This window comes from Chiloscyllium plagiosum, chromosome 8 (genome assembly GCF_004010195.1).
Source record: "Chiloscyllium plagiosum isolate BGI_BamShark_2017 chromosome 8, ASM401019v2, whole genome shotgun sequence".
NCBI classification, from domain to species: domain Eukaryota; kingdom Metazoa; phylum Chordata; class Chondrichthyes; order Orectolobiformes; family Hemiscylliidae; genus Chiloscyllium; species Chiloscyllium plagiosum.
Window position 1 is genome coordinate 104,802,796 of NC_057717.1, and position 14,107 is coordinate 104,816,902.

General features: G+C 38.3%; 1 protein-coding gene across 1 annotated transcript in view; it reads right to left on the reverse strand.

Annotated features, from left to right (window-relative positions):
* LOC122552384 (voltage-dependent P/Q-type calcium channel subunit alpha-1A-like) overlaps nucleotides 1–14,107 on the reverse strand; it is a 603,273-nt gene that overhangs the window by 148,646 nt on the left and 440,520 nt on the right. The window contains exons 25-28 of the mRNA XM_043695134.1: nucleotides 8,931–8,997; nucleotides 7,069–7,135; nucleotides 5,477–5,524; nucleotides 577–588 (exon numbers count right to left, since the gene is read on the reverse strand). Of these exons, the coding sequence (XP_043551069.1) occupies nucleotides 577–588; nucleotides 5,477–5,524; nucleotides 7,069–7,135; nucleotides 8,931–8,997 (194 nt within the window). The remainder of the gene's footprint in view (nucleotides 1–576; nucleotides 589–5,476; nucleotides 5,525–7,068; nucleotides 7,136–8,930; nucleotides 8,998–14,107) is intronic.

Genomic DNA, 14,107 nt, shown 5'->3' on the forward strand with positions numbered 1-14,107 from the left:
ATGAACATAATTTCTCAAATTCAATTTCAGTGCTGAGGTATTGAATCTCACCAACCTAAATTAACAGACCAAGTGACATTATTCAGCCCTAATGTCTGAATTCACATTTGTATTGTATTAAAACTGCACCTTATATCCAAATGAAGATGTAGCTGGAGCCAGATTCTGCAAGGAGGTCCAATAGTGTGAGATGCTTTTAAAAAATATATTCATACATTTATGGAAAAAGGTTTTATTGTTGAGCCAATGCAAAATAGGTCAGCTCATCATTGAAAGTAAAATAAACTGGTCTATTTGTGCATAAAATATATTGTAGGCTACTCAGTTCAAAACTGGATATGTGGTCACTTTACTGTAGTTACATTATTTATGAAGTCAGCCTCAGCACTATCTGTTACAATGGCATACCCTGCACCAAGCAGAACTGCAACATAATCACTTACCAAAAAGCACAGATATACATATATAAATAGATATAAAATTGAGAATGAGAGAAATATGAAGAGATATACAGAGAAGAATAGAACACAATGCAAATTTGCTGACTATTATAAAGAGAAAGAGCAGAAATATTACCCCATAAGGCTCCTGATCCAGCAAGTCAAGAAAGACGAGAAAAGGGTCAGTGTAAAAAAAAAACAAAAAAAGCTTTTACACATACTTCAAGTACAGAGGTGAATCAGACTGAGAAAACAGAAAGCACAGTTATAAAAACCTGAAGGACCAATACAGACAATGCAGTAAATAGGGAAACAGGACACAGGAGACACAAAGCACAGGCCCCAGCAATCATGTCAGCCATGCTACATTAAGTAACTTGGTCAGGAAACAACTTCCCTCAATGTATTTATATTATTTTGGATAGGAAACCATTGCACCAGACTGTGTTCATATCACATCTGTGACCAATTACAAGCTGTAAAGTAACTAAAATTATTCACTAATGCAAATGATACTCCAACAACACAAGTTCTTATTAGATGCTGCTTAATGTCATCACAGTGTAGATTATAGGAAATGGTGTGACAATGCAATTCAAAGTATATGAAATTAATTTCTCTGATCTTTTAAGACTTAATGCTTAAGAAAGAAATTGTTTTAATGCAACTTTCAGTGCCTAACATAGACGCAACACAATGAACATGTTTTAGTGCTGCTGCAGTGGAGAGCAAAGTCATTTTTATAATACTCATAAGACACTGTGAAGTAAGATTTCCAAATGGTATCATAGTTGAATAGTGATCTAATCTAATCTAGTTATTAAATTACAAAAGCTTACAAAATTGATTTCTACAGATAAAACAAAACAGGAATGTTATAAACAACCAATAAATATGGACATTTCAATTTCCAGTTGGGGATCTAATTAAAGCTTCTCAAAGAGGCAGATTTTTCATGATCATGAATAAATAAAACAGAAATGCTTGTCCAGTATCCTATTTCCTGTTTCCCTCTTTTATTCCCCTGCATATTTCCTGAGAACATGCAATCCTCCCTCCAAATTTCCAAGTAGATGCCTGATTTACAGGGTTTCTGACATAGTGTCTGACTATGGATAAAACATGAAGTTTCAGCTTGGATGCAAACTAAGCCACAGAAAAGTGGCCTTAATGGTTTTATCCCATTCCTCTCTACTCTTCAGTCTTCTCTGCTGTTTTGCATTCCTCCAGACTGAGCAGACAGTGCTTATCTATTTATCCATCCACCCACTATCATATTCTTAATTGGGAGAAGACACAAGTTGACAAGAAAAAATATTTCCTATTGGAAACAAAGATTGATCAAAACTTTAGTAAAAATTGCCTCATTGCAAGATAAATTCATCATGACAACCCACACAATGAGTGCAGAGGAATAAGAAACAGCAGAAACTTAGTCATAGTTATTAAATGGAAATTAGAAGTGCTGGAGGAATTAGTTCATTTCAAAAGTCAAACTAAACTTTATTTAATTTGCCATCAAATTATAAATTTTAAGTTAACCTTTGCCCATCGCACCCCCCCCCCTTCCCGAACAAGTGCCAAGACTATGTTAGTTCACATCTTATCCACAGGTCAGCCAGTAAGAGGATGCTATTAATAATGTTTGGATACACATCTACTGGTTAGGAAACACTGAAGAGATTGCCACAATTATTGGTTACTGGATTATAATATATACCGTGTATGGAATGGCTTAATATATATTGCAATACTTTTTAATAAGCTTGCAAAAATCCAAGACTGAAACTATTACAACGAAAATTTATATTTGAAAGTTTTTTTTTGCTTCCCTCTCCGATCCAACATTGAGATAATGTTCCAGAAACACTGATAGCTCTTTGTATTGCATCCAAATGGTCATTCTACAGGTGGGATGGTCAGTGTTAACTGTGAAGGGAAATCATCACTGACTGATCCTATTTACATTCAATGCATAGATTGTAGTTGAAGTTAATGAAGAGTGAGCAGCTAATACTTTTTAGGTTAAGAATACACTAATTGTGTAGACTAATTGTCGTAGCCTTACTGCCACACCAATTCTGTGTTTACCAGGGATGAAATCCCATAACCTCCTGATCTGTACAGCATAGTGAGAATTAGATGCATCAATGGGGGAGCCAAAGACAGTATATGTTACATAAAATGTTACTAAGCAGTGAGTCTGTAACCTAGTCTCAGGGGTTATTTTGTTAATTCAGATCACAAAAGCCCTGGGATCAAGTTACAGATTGCTGTAACATCCTTTTTGTTCTTCCATGTGTCACAGCCCGTAACCAGAGAGGGTTTAAACAAATGCCTTACCCATTGCAGCACCACAACGCTACTTAAGAAATCATTCAGTTCAAGGATTGCTGATTGTTTGGTTCATTAAATTTTCTAATCTCTGCATTTCTTTAATCTCTGACATGAGAGACTAAAGAAATGCAGTCAACGTGCTAAACTAACATTTCTGCTGACAATTCCATGCCTGACAGAACAAACAACTATTGTCCTCTGATATGACAGAACTTAAATATTAATTCTTGATGTAAATACCATAGTCAAATATACACCAGGAAACAGCAATTGCAATTCAAGATAATGGCCTTCATTTTTCCCCTTTCCAATTTCTCTCTTCTTGTGAAAGCATTGACTGATTGCTGGCCAATAGTACCACAGACTAGTTAATTTCTGATATCTAGCCCAGTGACTCCCAGGGTCAATTCCCACTTGTTCTAGAAGTGTGTCATAATATAACTATTCTTCTAAGGTAAACCCAGATGATGCGTTGACTAGATAGTTTAATCACAGTTGAATCCAATCTGTCCATCCTCAATACCTCACATGCAATTTCTATTTGAAGTCATTGGGTGTAAGTAATACAAATGGGAGTTCTGGCTGAGATTCAACTTGCTCTCAAATATATCCCTAATATTTGTAAGGATAAATTCCCAGATGAACATTGGCATATACAGATCACAAGACATACTCACTGTTCTAACACCATCCGTATAGTTAGCCAATTAAACAAGAGCATCATAGAAGCACGCACAGTTGGCTTCAGTGTCACTTGGCTGATGAGAAGAGATGGTGGTGAGAAGAACTTGAATAGTTATCAAAATTCTAGGTTACTATCCTTCTACTGGAAAATATGTCACAAGGTGTGAACATTCGGTTAAGGAAGGATCAGGATTATCTGTGATGTATCTGTAGTCAACACTCACTCTCTATTCTCACATAGAAAGGACAGTCACTTCACCCCAATGCTAATCAGATGAGCCAGCAAAAGTCAGTGCCTTCAGGAAAGAGCAGAAAATTACATGTATAAAAGAAAATTGAGTGAAAATGTGGTTTATAAAGTCTTGTACATAAGAACACATTGTATAAAGTAGGCACATGATAGGGAGTGATGGGTGGATATGCAAAAGGAGGGAGTATAAAATCATTACATAGCTAGAAAATCTAATTTGGCAACTTGAACTTTGTACAAAAACACACTGAATGTATTTCTTGAGAGAAAAATTGACAGAAGTTGGACTGAAATGGTTATAGGTGGATAGGACAGGATAAAGGTTGTTTTGAAGGTTGGTTTGGTGGGTTACAATCTCTTGAAAGGTCCTTAAGTAAATGAACCAAACATGACATCAGAAAACATGGTTATAGCTCTGATGTTACTTGACATTCTCTTAAGCAATTACTCATACTGTGCATTTTCCACACAATCACACACAACAATGCAATATAACAAAACCAAAATACAATCAATCTTCCACAAATAGCCAAAAATTCATCTTTTAAATTGCTTAGAAAAAGAAAGCAGGGTTAACACATCAACTACATTTGACTACTAAAATATACCATGCCACGATCTAAGAAAGCAACTCATGACAGAGAATACTCGTCATATGACTAAGATTCCTATTTTATCACTGGATCACTTGAATGATCTCTGTATTGACTGTCATTGTTATATTCTGCAGTCACAAACAATTGATAACAGGCCAAATTTGTTTGATATCACACCTTCTGAAGATGCTATTCAGCAGTTCAGTATATGGATAGCTGAGGCCTGAGACAATTCAGTAAAATAATAAAGATAATGTGAATTGTGGTTCGCACAGAGCTTGCAATATCCATAATTATATTCATTAATTGTGACTACAAGTAGAAAAATGAATCTGATGAAGCCATATAGGCAGAACCTTCTGTGTATAGTTACTGTAATACACAGTAATTAGACAGAGAAGGTTGCGTTTGGCGCCATTTACGTACTTTTATCTCATTTTTCTTTACACTTACCTCTGCTGAAAGCACTATCTAGGGTAACATTCTAACGGTGCTTGTGAGTCTCTGGTATTTCAACAAAGTGGGTAATATGCAATGAAAGTCAGCAGAAACTTTGACCACGGAACAACATTTCAACTGAATCAATCCTTGTAGCGTATCCCAAGCCACGGACTTTCCAAAAGGGACTACTGAATAACAATCAAAGAAAGCTTAATTCTGACTCTGCCTTGGTGAAAAGCTAACTCATAAATGTGGCAATGAACTTTGCTGGTTTGTTCAGTAAAATCCCCTCAGGCTAAGGAAGGTTCCAGATCACCAATTATTAAGAAACATAGCAAATGCACGCAGATTAAGATGCAGACTTTTCACCTTCCTATTGAGTTTCTGCATTGAGTTAGGATGACTGGGTTCTTCCCCACCTTCAACCCCAGGGAGAACAGCATTTTGCCATGCTTTGTAATGGTTCCAGCAGTTGGTTATATACTTGCACAATGAAACCTTTGGATCAGGGCCAAGACCTCAATCCATTTCTGCTACTCGTCAGCAGGAATAATGGGATATGAAGACATACAGAATAGGGAGTATATGAAAGATATAAATATGGAGGGGGAAATTGTAAAATTAAAATACTTAATGTCCTCTGAATATCACTTAAATACTAATGAACAATCCGGCTCACAATAAATATCTTTAATAAATCCCAGCGCCAGCTGCGTTGGGTGATTTACATTTCAGAGGACTCCTGATCTGACCCCAACTCCGGCGATGGTGGCTTCCTGTTGAGAAAGGTAAAAGGGATTTAAAGAAAAAAAACATAAGCTACATAATGCTACCGCCATGCTCACAAATGCAGAGTAGCTACACTCCTTGCTCTGACTGGGCTGACCCCCTCAAAAAACATTTTTTCAAAAGTCTGCATAGGAAAATTAATGCACACAATGTCTTCTGTGAGTTGGGGGTCAAAGCCAGTCACAGCTCCAATGACAGCACTACCTTAGGGAGCATCTACATCATAGGATCCACATTATGCATACTAGAAATAAATTGCTGTGCTAAAACAATGCCACAACTAAACACAATTGGTAGCCAATGATTTAAAAACTTCATTGAGCTATCAATGGTGCCCAGATTCAGTGCATAATAGTAACCGTGTGTCATTGATCTACGTCTTCTAACATGCACTGCCTATTGATGCTAGGCAACACAAGCTGGTGAGAGCTGGCAAGAACCGCAAACAGACAACGTTGGCTATTTCTCTACTGGCATTCACTTATTTAGCTTTGTCGTTTGTTATTATTTTTGTTCTCCCCTGCACTTCTCCTGATGATGTTGACTCATGCTTGAGCATAATTTTATGACTGGTGCCATTTCACCACCATTTTCCTTGAGTGATCATGTGTGGGAGTGGACAATTCATAGGAGGAGAGGGTAGCCTTGAGCAAGATTCTGTCAAAACCTAATGCGAACTCTACTTTTAATAGATATTGATTAAAAAAAAATCTGGCTGATTTTTCTATCTCGGGGCGCCCAGTTTAGTTATATCAGCATAGCCATCAGCAAGCTCTAAGGCAATGTTAGAATATTCTCTTTCACTAATCCTCTATTAATTTATATTCAGGAATCATATGGTGGTGGCAATACAATGATGACACACTGTCAAAATAACAAAAGTGGGATTTTGTACCACATGTGACTGGTATATTGTTTATTTCACGACTCACAGGTGAAAATAATAAAGAGATGATATGGGCCCACAAAGCTTTGGTATTACCTCCACGTACAGGGCTTTTAAATTAGTATCAAAAACAAACGAAGATGATCAATTCCTATGAAATGAATAATATTAAAATTCAACTGTGTATTAATCCAAATGATTTTACAAATGTTAAAATTAATAGAAGTTTAAATAATTATGACAAGGTTCAACTCTCATTGCATGAAAAACTCAGAGGCACTCGGATACCTTCTTCTCCTTGCTCAATTTGTGCATGAACCTTGGTGGTGAATATGCCATGTCCTGGTGCATTTAGTCTATACTAACATAGCGCTTTTACCCATTGGGTCTTAGAATGATACGTGAATAGTTTAAATGGAAATGCACACTTCAACCTATATTTGATTTTTACATAAATTTTATAATGGGACGACCCCACTATCTGCCAATCAAAAGGAATCCCAATTTGGGCGCTAGCTATTTCACAAATCCTTAGTGTACAATTTCTACCAGGTAGAGAAATTCAGCTAGTTACATTTCAGACAGTGAGGGAAACATTCTGCCAGCAAGACAAAAATCTGATTGTTCTAAATATTTATGTTTTACCAAGCTTCACATTCAGTGGCATGCAGAGAGCCAGTTGTGAGCATTTTATATGTTGTCAGGCAGCCACCTACAAGCAGAAAATCTACAATGGTGTAGAAGTACAAATAAAGTAAGAATCTTATGTTAATTAAGAAAAATAAGTAGGTTAATTCTTAATGCAGTGCATTCAGTAGACTAAGGGAAGTTCACAAATGATTAACTATTTATTGAGGAATGGGCTTAATCACTGAACATCACATAAAGTAAATACTATTCAAATAAAAATACACAAGGATGATAGCAAAACTGGGACAATATAGTAATAAGGAAATAATAGATAGACTGAGCCTCTTTTACAGACGTTGTTAAAAATATGACAGGGCTTGATAGACCAAATGTAGAAAATGTTTCTACTTAATAGAGGAGTTTGCAACTAGAAGCCATAAGTCGTCACCAATAAATCCAATTGAGAATTTGGAAGAAACTTGTTGATCCAGAGAGTGGGATAATATTAAACTTGCTACTACAGTGGTTGAGAAAAACAACATTTAAGGGGAAATTATATAAGTCATGAGGCTGAATATGAAATGAAAATAAGTGGAAGAGGATTGTGAGGAGCATAAATGCTCAACATTGGGCCGAATGATCTGTTTGTAGATTGCAGATTTTAAGCAATTGTATTAAAACCGTTCCAAGCTTTTGTATCCTCCATTCCTTGAAGACAAACAATTCAATATTGAAAAAAAAATACAATATTTTTCCAGAATTACAGAAGTCACGATTTTATTAAGGAGAGAATAAATGTGAGGTTCATCAAGATAAAGGCCGACAGTTAAGGAATGCTTGGTGAGAGACCAAAAAACTGCTAATGCTGGAATCCAAAGTAGACTAGCAGGAGGCTGGAAGAACACAACAAGCCAAGCAGCATCAGGAGGTGGAGAAGTCGACATTTCGGGTGTAACCCTTCTTCAAGACTAGGGGTGGGTGTGGGGGGAGCTGCAGAAAAAGGGAAGGAGAGGGCAGAGTGTGAAGTGGGGATAGGTGAAGACAGATAGAGGGTACGACCTGTTGGTCAAGGGGAAGAATTAATCCGGTTGGTGGCAGGGAGCAATGGAAGAGAGGGGGAAGGGCTGGGAAGGGAGTCGAGGGTTGGGGTGGGAGGTTATTTGAAATTGAAGAACTCAATGTTAAGTCTACCGAGCTGTAGGGTGTCCAGGCAAAAGATAAGGAGTTGATCCTCTAATAGGTGCTGTGGTTTGTTATGGCAATGGAGGGGGTCAAGGATGGTCATGTCTACCTCAAACCTCCAGACTCCTATAACTATCTGGACTACACCTCCTCCCACCCAGTATCCTGTAAGAACTCCATCCCATTCTCCCAACTCCTCCGCCTCTGCCACATCTACTCGGATGAGGAGACATTCCACTTGCAAGCATCCCAGATGTCCACCTATTTTGAACAATGTGCTTTTCCTCCTTCCCTCATCCAGACAGGCCTCTGCCACACCACCTACATTCCCCATTCCACCGCTCTAAACCTCCCTCCCTCCCAATGCAATAAAGACAAAGTCCCCCTTGTCCTCACCTATCACCCCACCAGTCTCTGCAGCTAATGCATCACCGTCAAACACTTCTGCCAACTTCAAATGGACCCTACCACCAAGATCATCTTCACCTCCCACCCCTCTCTGCCTTCCACAAGGAAGAACACAGCAAGCCAGGCAGCATCAGGAGGTGGAGAAGCCGACTTTCTGAAAGTCCTTGGTTTACGCTACCCCCACCACCGAACCCCCAGGTACATTCCCGCAACCAGAAAAGGTACATCACCCCCGTAACCTCCATCCAGGGCCCCAAACAGTCCTTCCAGGTGAGACAGAGGTTCACCTGCCTCACTTTCAACCTGGTTTACTGCATCAGGTGCTCTCGATGTGGTCTTCTCTACATCAGGAGACTGAATGTAAATTTAAGGAATGGTTCACTGAGCATTACAGCTGGGCCTGCAGGGGCTGACTGGACCTCCCAGTCACCACCCATTTCATTTGCCCTTCCCACTCCCTTTCTGACATGACGTCCTTGGCCTCCTCCATTATCATAACAAACCACAGCTCCTATTGGAGGAACAACACCTTATCTTCTACCTGGGCACCCTACAGCCCGGAGGACTCAACACTGAGTTCTTCAATTTCAAATAATCTCCCTCCCCATTACCCGACTCCCTTCCCAGCCTCTCCTCCTCCCTTCCACTGCTCCCTGTCACCAACCGGATTCATTCCTCCCATTGACCAGCCAGGTCATACTCTTCACCTATCCCCACTTCACCACCCTGCCCCCAATACCCCTTTATCTGCAGCTTCCCCTACGCTCACCTCCAGTCCTGAAGAAGGGTTATACCCGAAAGGTCGACTTCTCCACCTCCTGATGCTGCCTGGCTTGCTGAGTTCTTCCAGCCTCCTGCCTGTCTAGTTAAGGAATACTTGCCTCTTTGTGATAACTTCCAATTCAATTTTAGCAAGGATCCCCACAATCATTGCACCCTAACATTACTTTTGGGATGCTATAGAGTTACCAATTTTTTCTAAACTTGTGGGCAGAAATGTCCTAGTCCCTTGATCGTGTGGGCAATGGTGAGTCAGTTGGGAAAATATGGCAATATCAGAAGGTATTAGAGCTCTTGATATTGAGAAAACTGATTCTGCATTCGTGTTTTGAATAACGCGACAAGAATCTCACATGGTGAACAGCGAGAGGTCTATCCATTGGTGATGGGTCAAGTTCCTCAGCACAAAAGTATGATTGTGTAGGTTTATGTGATGGATATCTTTGTTTGCATGTAAAGCAATGAAGCAGAAGCATGAATGTCACAATTGCCCCTGAGCTCCAAGAAAAGCATTGAAGGGCCGATATCATGTTTAAGTTTGTTGAGAAAAACCATGATGTTGTTGTGATGCTAGTGATTGGCTGATGCCAACTTGTGTGGTTGAACAATCATGGTCCATAGACCATGAAGGTCATCTGAGGTAGCAAGCATTAATCGAGTTGCAGCTGCCAGGGACCTCCTCTGATTTACTTGTCAGGAATTTGCGTGTCTAGTTTCTTGGAAGAAGTGAGGAGAATCAGAACTGACATACAATGTGTGAATCTTGGGTTTTAACAAGATACAAATATGAAAATAAGGTCGTTACCACACAATGACTGAAATTCTGAAGTTGCCACCTAAAGCTTGAGGGGAAATTTGGGAAAATGTTATTCCGAGGCACAATCTGATATTTTTCACAATCATTATCAGCATATGTCTAAGTAAGAATACCCAGTTAGTACTTAATTACAGGTAGTGTAATTGTGAATTTAAATCTTAATTAGTACAAATCCACAACTCGTGGATTGTGCATTATGAATTTGTATTAATTAAGATTTAACTGAATTCAGTGTAAAGTTAAGGTGCTTGCAGTTCTCATCTGTTTTCCTTTCCTTAGGCTTGAGAATGATATGGAAATTCAGAAATGTTTTGGGTTTTCTCTGCACAGTTTTAGGCAATGTGTAGCTGAATTCACATAAAGCTGACATCTGAAGCTCAAAATAATCATCACTTAGAGAATTTTACAGATAGAAAATAAACCTGAATAAATTTTCATTCAGAATTGAAACTTTATAGCACATTCCAAGTTCCACTTGAATTTGTGTTCCATTTGAGGTCGATCTCAATTGCTGCGTGTAAACTGTTATTCTTACCTGGATGTAAGAAGTCCTTACATTGTCATTCAGATGAGATGCTGGGGAGATTCACACGGATCTCTAATTGATATTGTTAGCTTCTCAGTTATCTGAGTATTAAAGAACCCCCCCTTTTAAAAGACGCTTCTTTGCCCAACACAGGCCTTGATCACTGGTGATCCTCACTGCCTTGAGGATATAGAAGGCAGACAAGGGAGGAGAAATGCAAAAAAAAAACCAAGAGAAAGGCCCTCCAATGGTTCCACTGTTAGATGCACCACATTTTCGATATGGAGTGTCACAGAACAAGAAGATATTATTGCTCTGTGCTGAGGTAACTGAACTCAGCTACGCTGCCAATAAGTGTACTTAGTATCCTTAAGATAGTGAAAACAAAGAAAAATAAGAAGTTGGATTCGTGTTTCTAGTCACTCTGTGACCGTGCTGACACCCACAGTCCAAGTTCACAAATGAAGACCAGTGATTTGGGTGAGATACCCAAGCAACAGTCAGCAGCTTCAGGTGAGAAGGGGAGAAAATTTGAAAAAAAAAGACAAGAAATGACAATTAAAACATTTCAGTAATGAAGGTTTGAACACTGGATGAGTCCAAATGTTCCACTCTGCATGCTTGTCCACAGAATTGATATATTACTATTTTTAAGAATTGATATATTACTATTTTTGGTATCTCCATTTCATCATTTAATGACCTCAAATAAACCGTAGACACGTTTAGTGGCAATTTAATATATTTTTGGATCTTTTGTCATGGATGTAACATAAGACAAAAACGTCACATTTTGGTGACACTGTTTTGAAATCTCACCAAAATAGCTTCAAGCAGCGAAACCCAATGTGACGTGCATCAACATGCAACATGCAATTATATCCTTTGACAGGCAGACCTTATGTGCTATTTTCTCAGCCATTGATTGACAAAATATTCAAAAGGGATCTATCTCAATTATCCAATGAACGTGCATCATGGGATCGCCTTCTTCCATAGCAACAGGGAGGGAAGGTGATTCCACTCTAGTTTTTGAACATGATCAGGACAAGTGATTTGGTATGTGCCAATGAATCACATGGATTCTACCTACTTACTGTTTTTGTTGTACAAGAGCTGTCATTGTGCATCAAAAAGTCTCAACAACAGTGAGAGTGGATTTCCCATGTGTATTTCAGCAACAGCAAATAACTTGTCCCAGACAGGAACTTAGGTATAGAAATCCTACTATATCAGCGTGCAACAAGTCACCTCTGATGTAAAGTAACAGGGACCATAAAATTCATAAGGTTTGTAATTTTCTTAAGTTCTAATTGTCCAAAAAAGTTTAAAACATTCATATTTCTAGTTTAAATTTGTCTGAATAACCATTACTTGGAATGAACATTTACATTCATGTACACCATTTCATTAGTTAATACTTTCCCATTTTTATCTTAGTTCTTCAGTTTTCTTTACCTAATCTGACCACAGCCTAAATTATTCATAAATGAGAGAATGGCTAGACAACACATTCTCAGATTCTGGATTAGTGGTGCTGGAAGAGCAAAGCAGTTCAGGCAGCATCCAAGGAGCTTCGAAATCGACGTTTTAACACATTCTCAGAATCCTAGTTCTGTTCTTCTCCAACTTACAGATGGATTGTCTGATGCTGACTTGCTTTCCCTCAAGCAAAAGAACCATTACAATTGAATGGCTTATGCTCTGGACCATTTCAATAGATCAACTGAGATCTCAAAATTTACCATGGGGCTGATGATTTTCTGTCCCACTCAGCTGTCATGTTTGAACAGAAAATACAATTAATATGTTATTAAAATGCAAACTTGATGCCACATAATTCTTTGATTAAGCTTGCCTATATCTTATCCTCTTCAATTTGGTGATGTCCTGCACAGTGGGCCTTGATCTTTCTTCTGGGTTCGGCAAAAGAAATTTGAGGTGTTGAAACAAGAGGATCTACACTTGATCTCCCCTTTAAGGGATTTCTAACATTTGGAAGCTAAATTCCAGTTTCACCACTCTGCACTAAGGTCTGATTGAAATGCTAGCTATCTAACAAATATTCCAGGTTAGCTAATAGTCTCAAATCTAATCAAGAATTCAGATACGTACAAATATCGAAATGAAAAACAGTCAAGAATCTAATTAAGGGTTTGGATGATTTACTTACACGGCACACTATAGACTAAAACTAATTGAGAGGTTCAGATAGTTTTTATACGATTAGGGATATCTGGCAATGAGTTGCAGTCAAACCAAATTACAGAGTTTGGATCTTACGCAAACATTTATAATGTGCAAAAATCAGTAGAAACTTTCAAAGGCAAACTGCACTTGAATAGGAGAAATTTGCAATGGAGAAACAATGGGCAATGGAATAAATTAGACAGTATTTCAAAGAACTGGCACAGAATTTATGGATTGAATGGGCTCTTTTTATACTATCTCATTTTGTATAAACCTCAAATTGTAGACTATTGACTTGACATTACTATATTATAGGCTCATCATTTATTTTACTCAATTTTTCAATGGTCAATGAATAACTGATAAAGGGTCACTTTCCACTGGGAGGTTATACCTTTCACACTGAGGAATCAAAGACTGTGATATCATCACAAATCTAATAAGCAATTTTAGTCAGGAATGTCTGTTTCTCTGCATGACAGTCACTGATTTTGCAATCTATTTAATGGAGGGAAAATCACAGGCTGTCACTTGTATAAATGAAAACTCTCAATCACTTTCTGATACTTTATTTTTACAATCTTACATCCCTTAGCATATACCCAACAGATTACGGGGTCAGAATTACTCAATCATTGTAAATTGATTCATGAAGAGTTACCAAGTCATTTCCAGTTAGATATTCATAAAGACCTCCTATTTTGCAGATGAACTTATGACGAATTCACATAAAGTACTTCTGCCCATGTCAAAATGCTGATTATTCTAAACATTTCATGCAAAGACTTGTGAACAAAGTCTTGAGACCAAAACTGTGGAGGAACAATACTATTCACAGCAGTTAGATCAGGACAACCACGAGACTTCAAAACCAGGTTTTAAATTCTCAGTCATCCAGCCCAAGTAAAAACAAAGGAAAGTGAAGTAATATGGAATCACAAACTTTGAAAATAGGAAATAAAAGTACAAACACTAGAAGTTCAAAGTTTGAGAGACGATTTGTAGCTCGGGTGCTCGTTATTGTGGTTCTGTTCGCCGAGTTGGGAATTTGTGTTGCAGACGTTTCGTCCCCTGTCTAGGTGACATCCTCAGTGCTTGGGAGCCTCCTGTGAAGTGCTTCTGTGATGTTTCCTCTGGCATTTATAGTGATT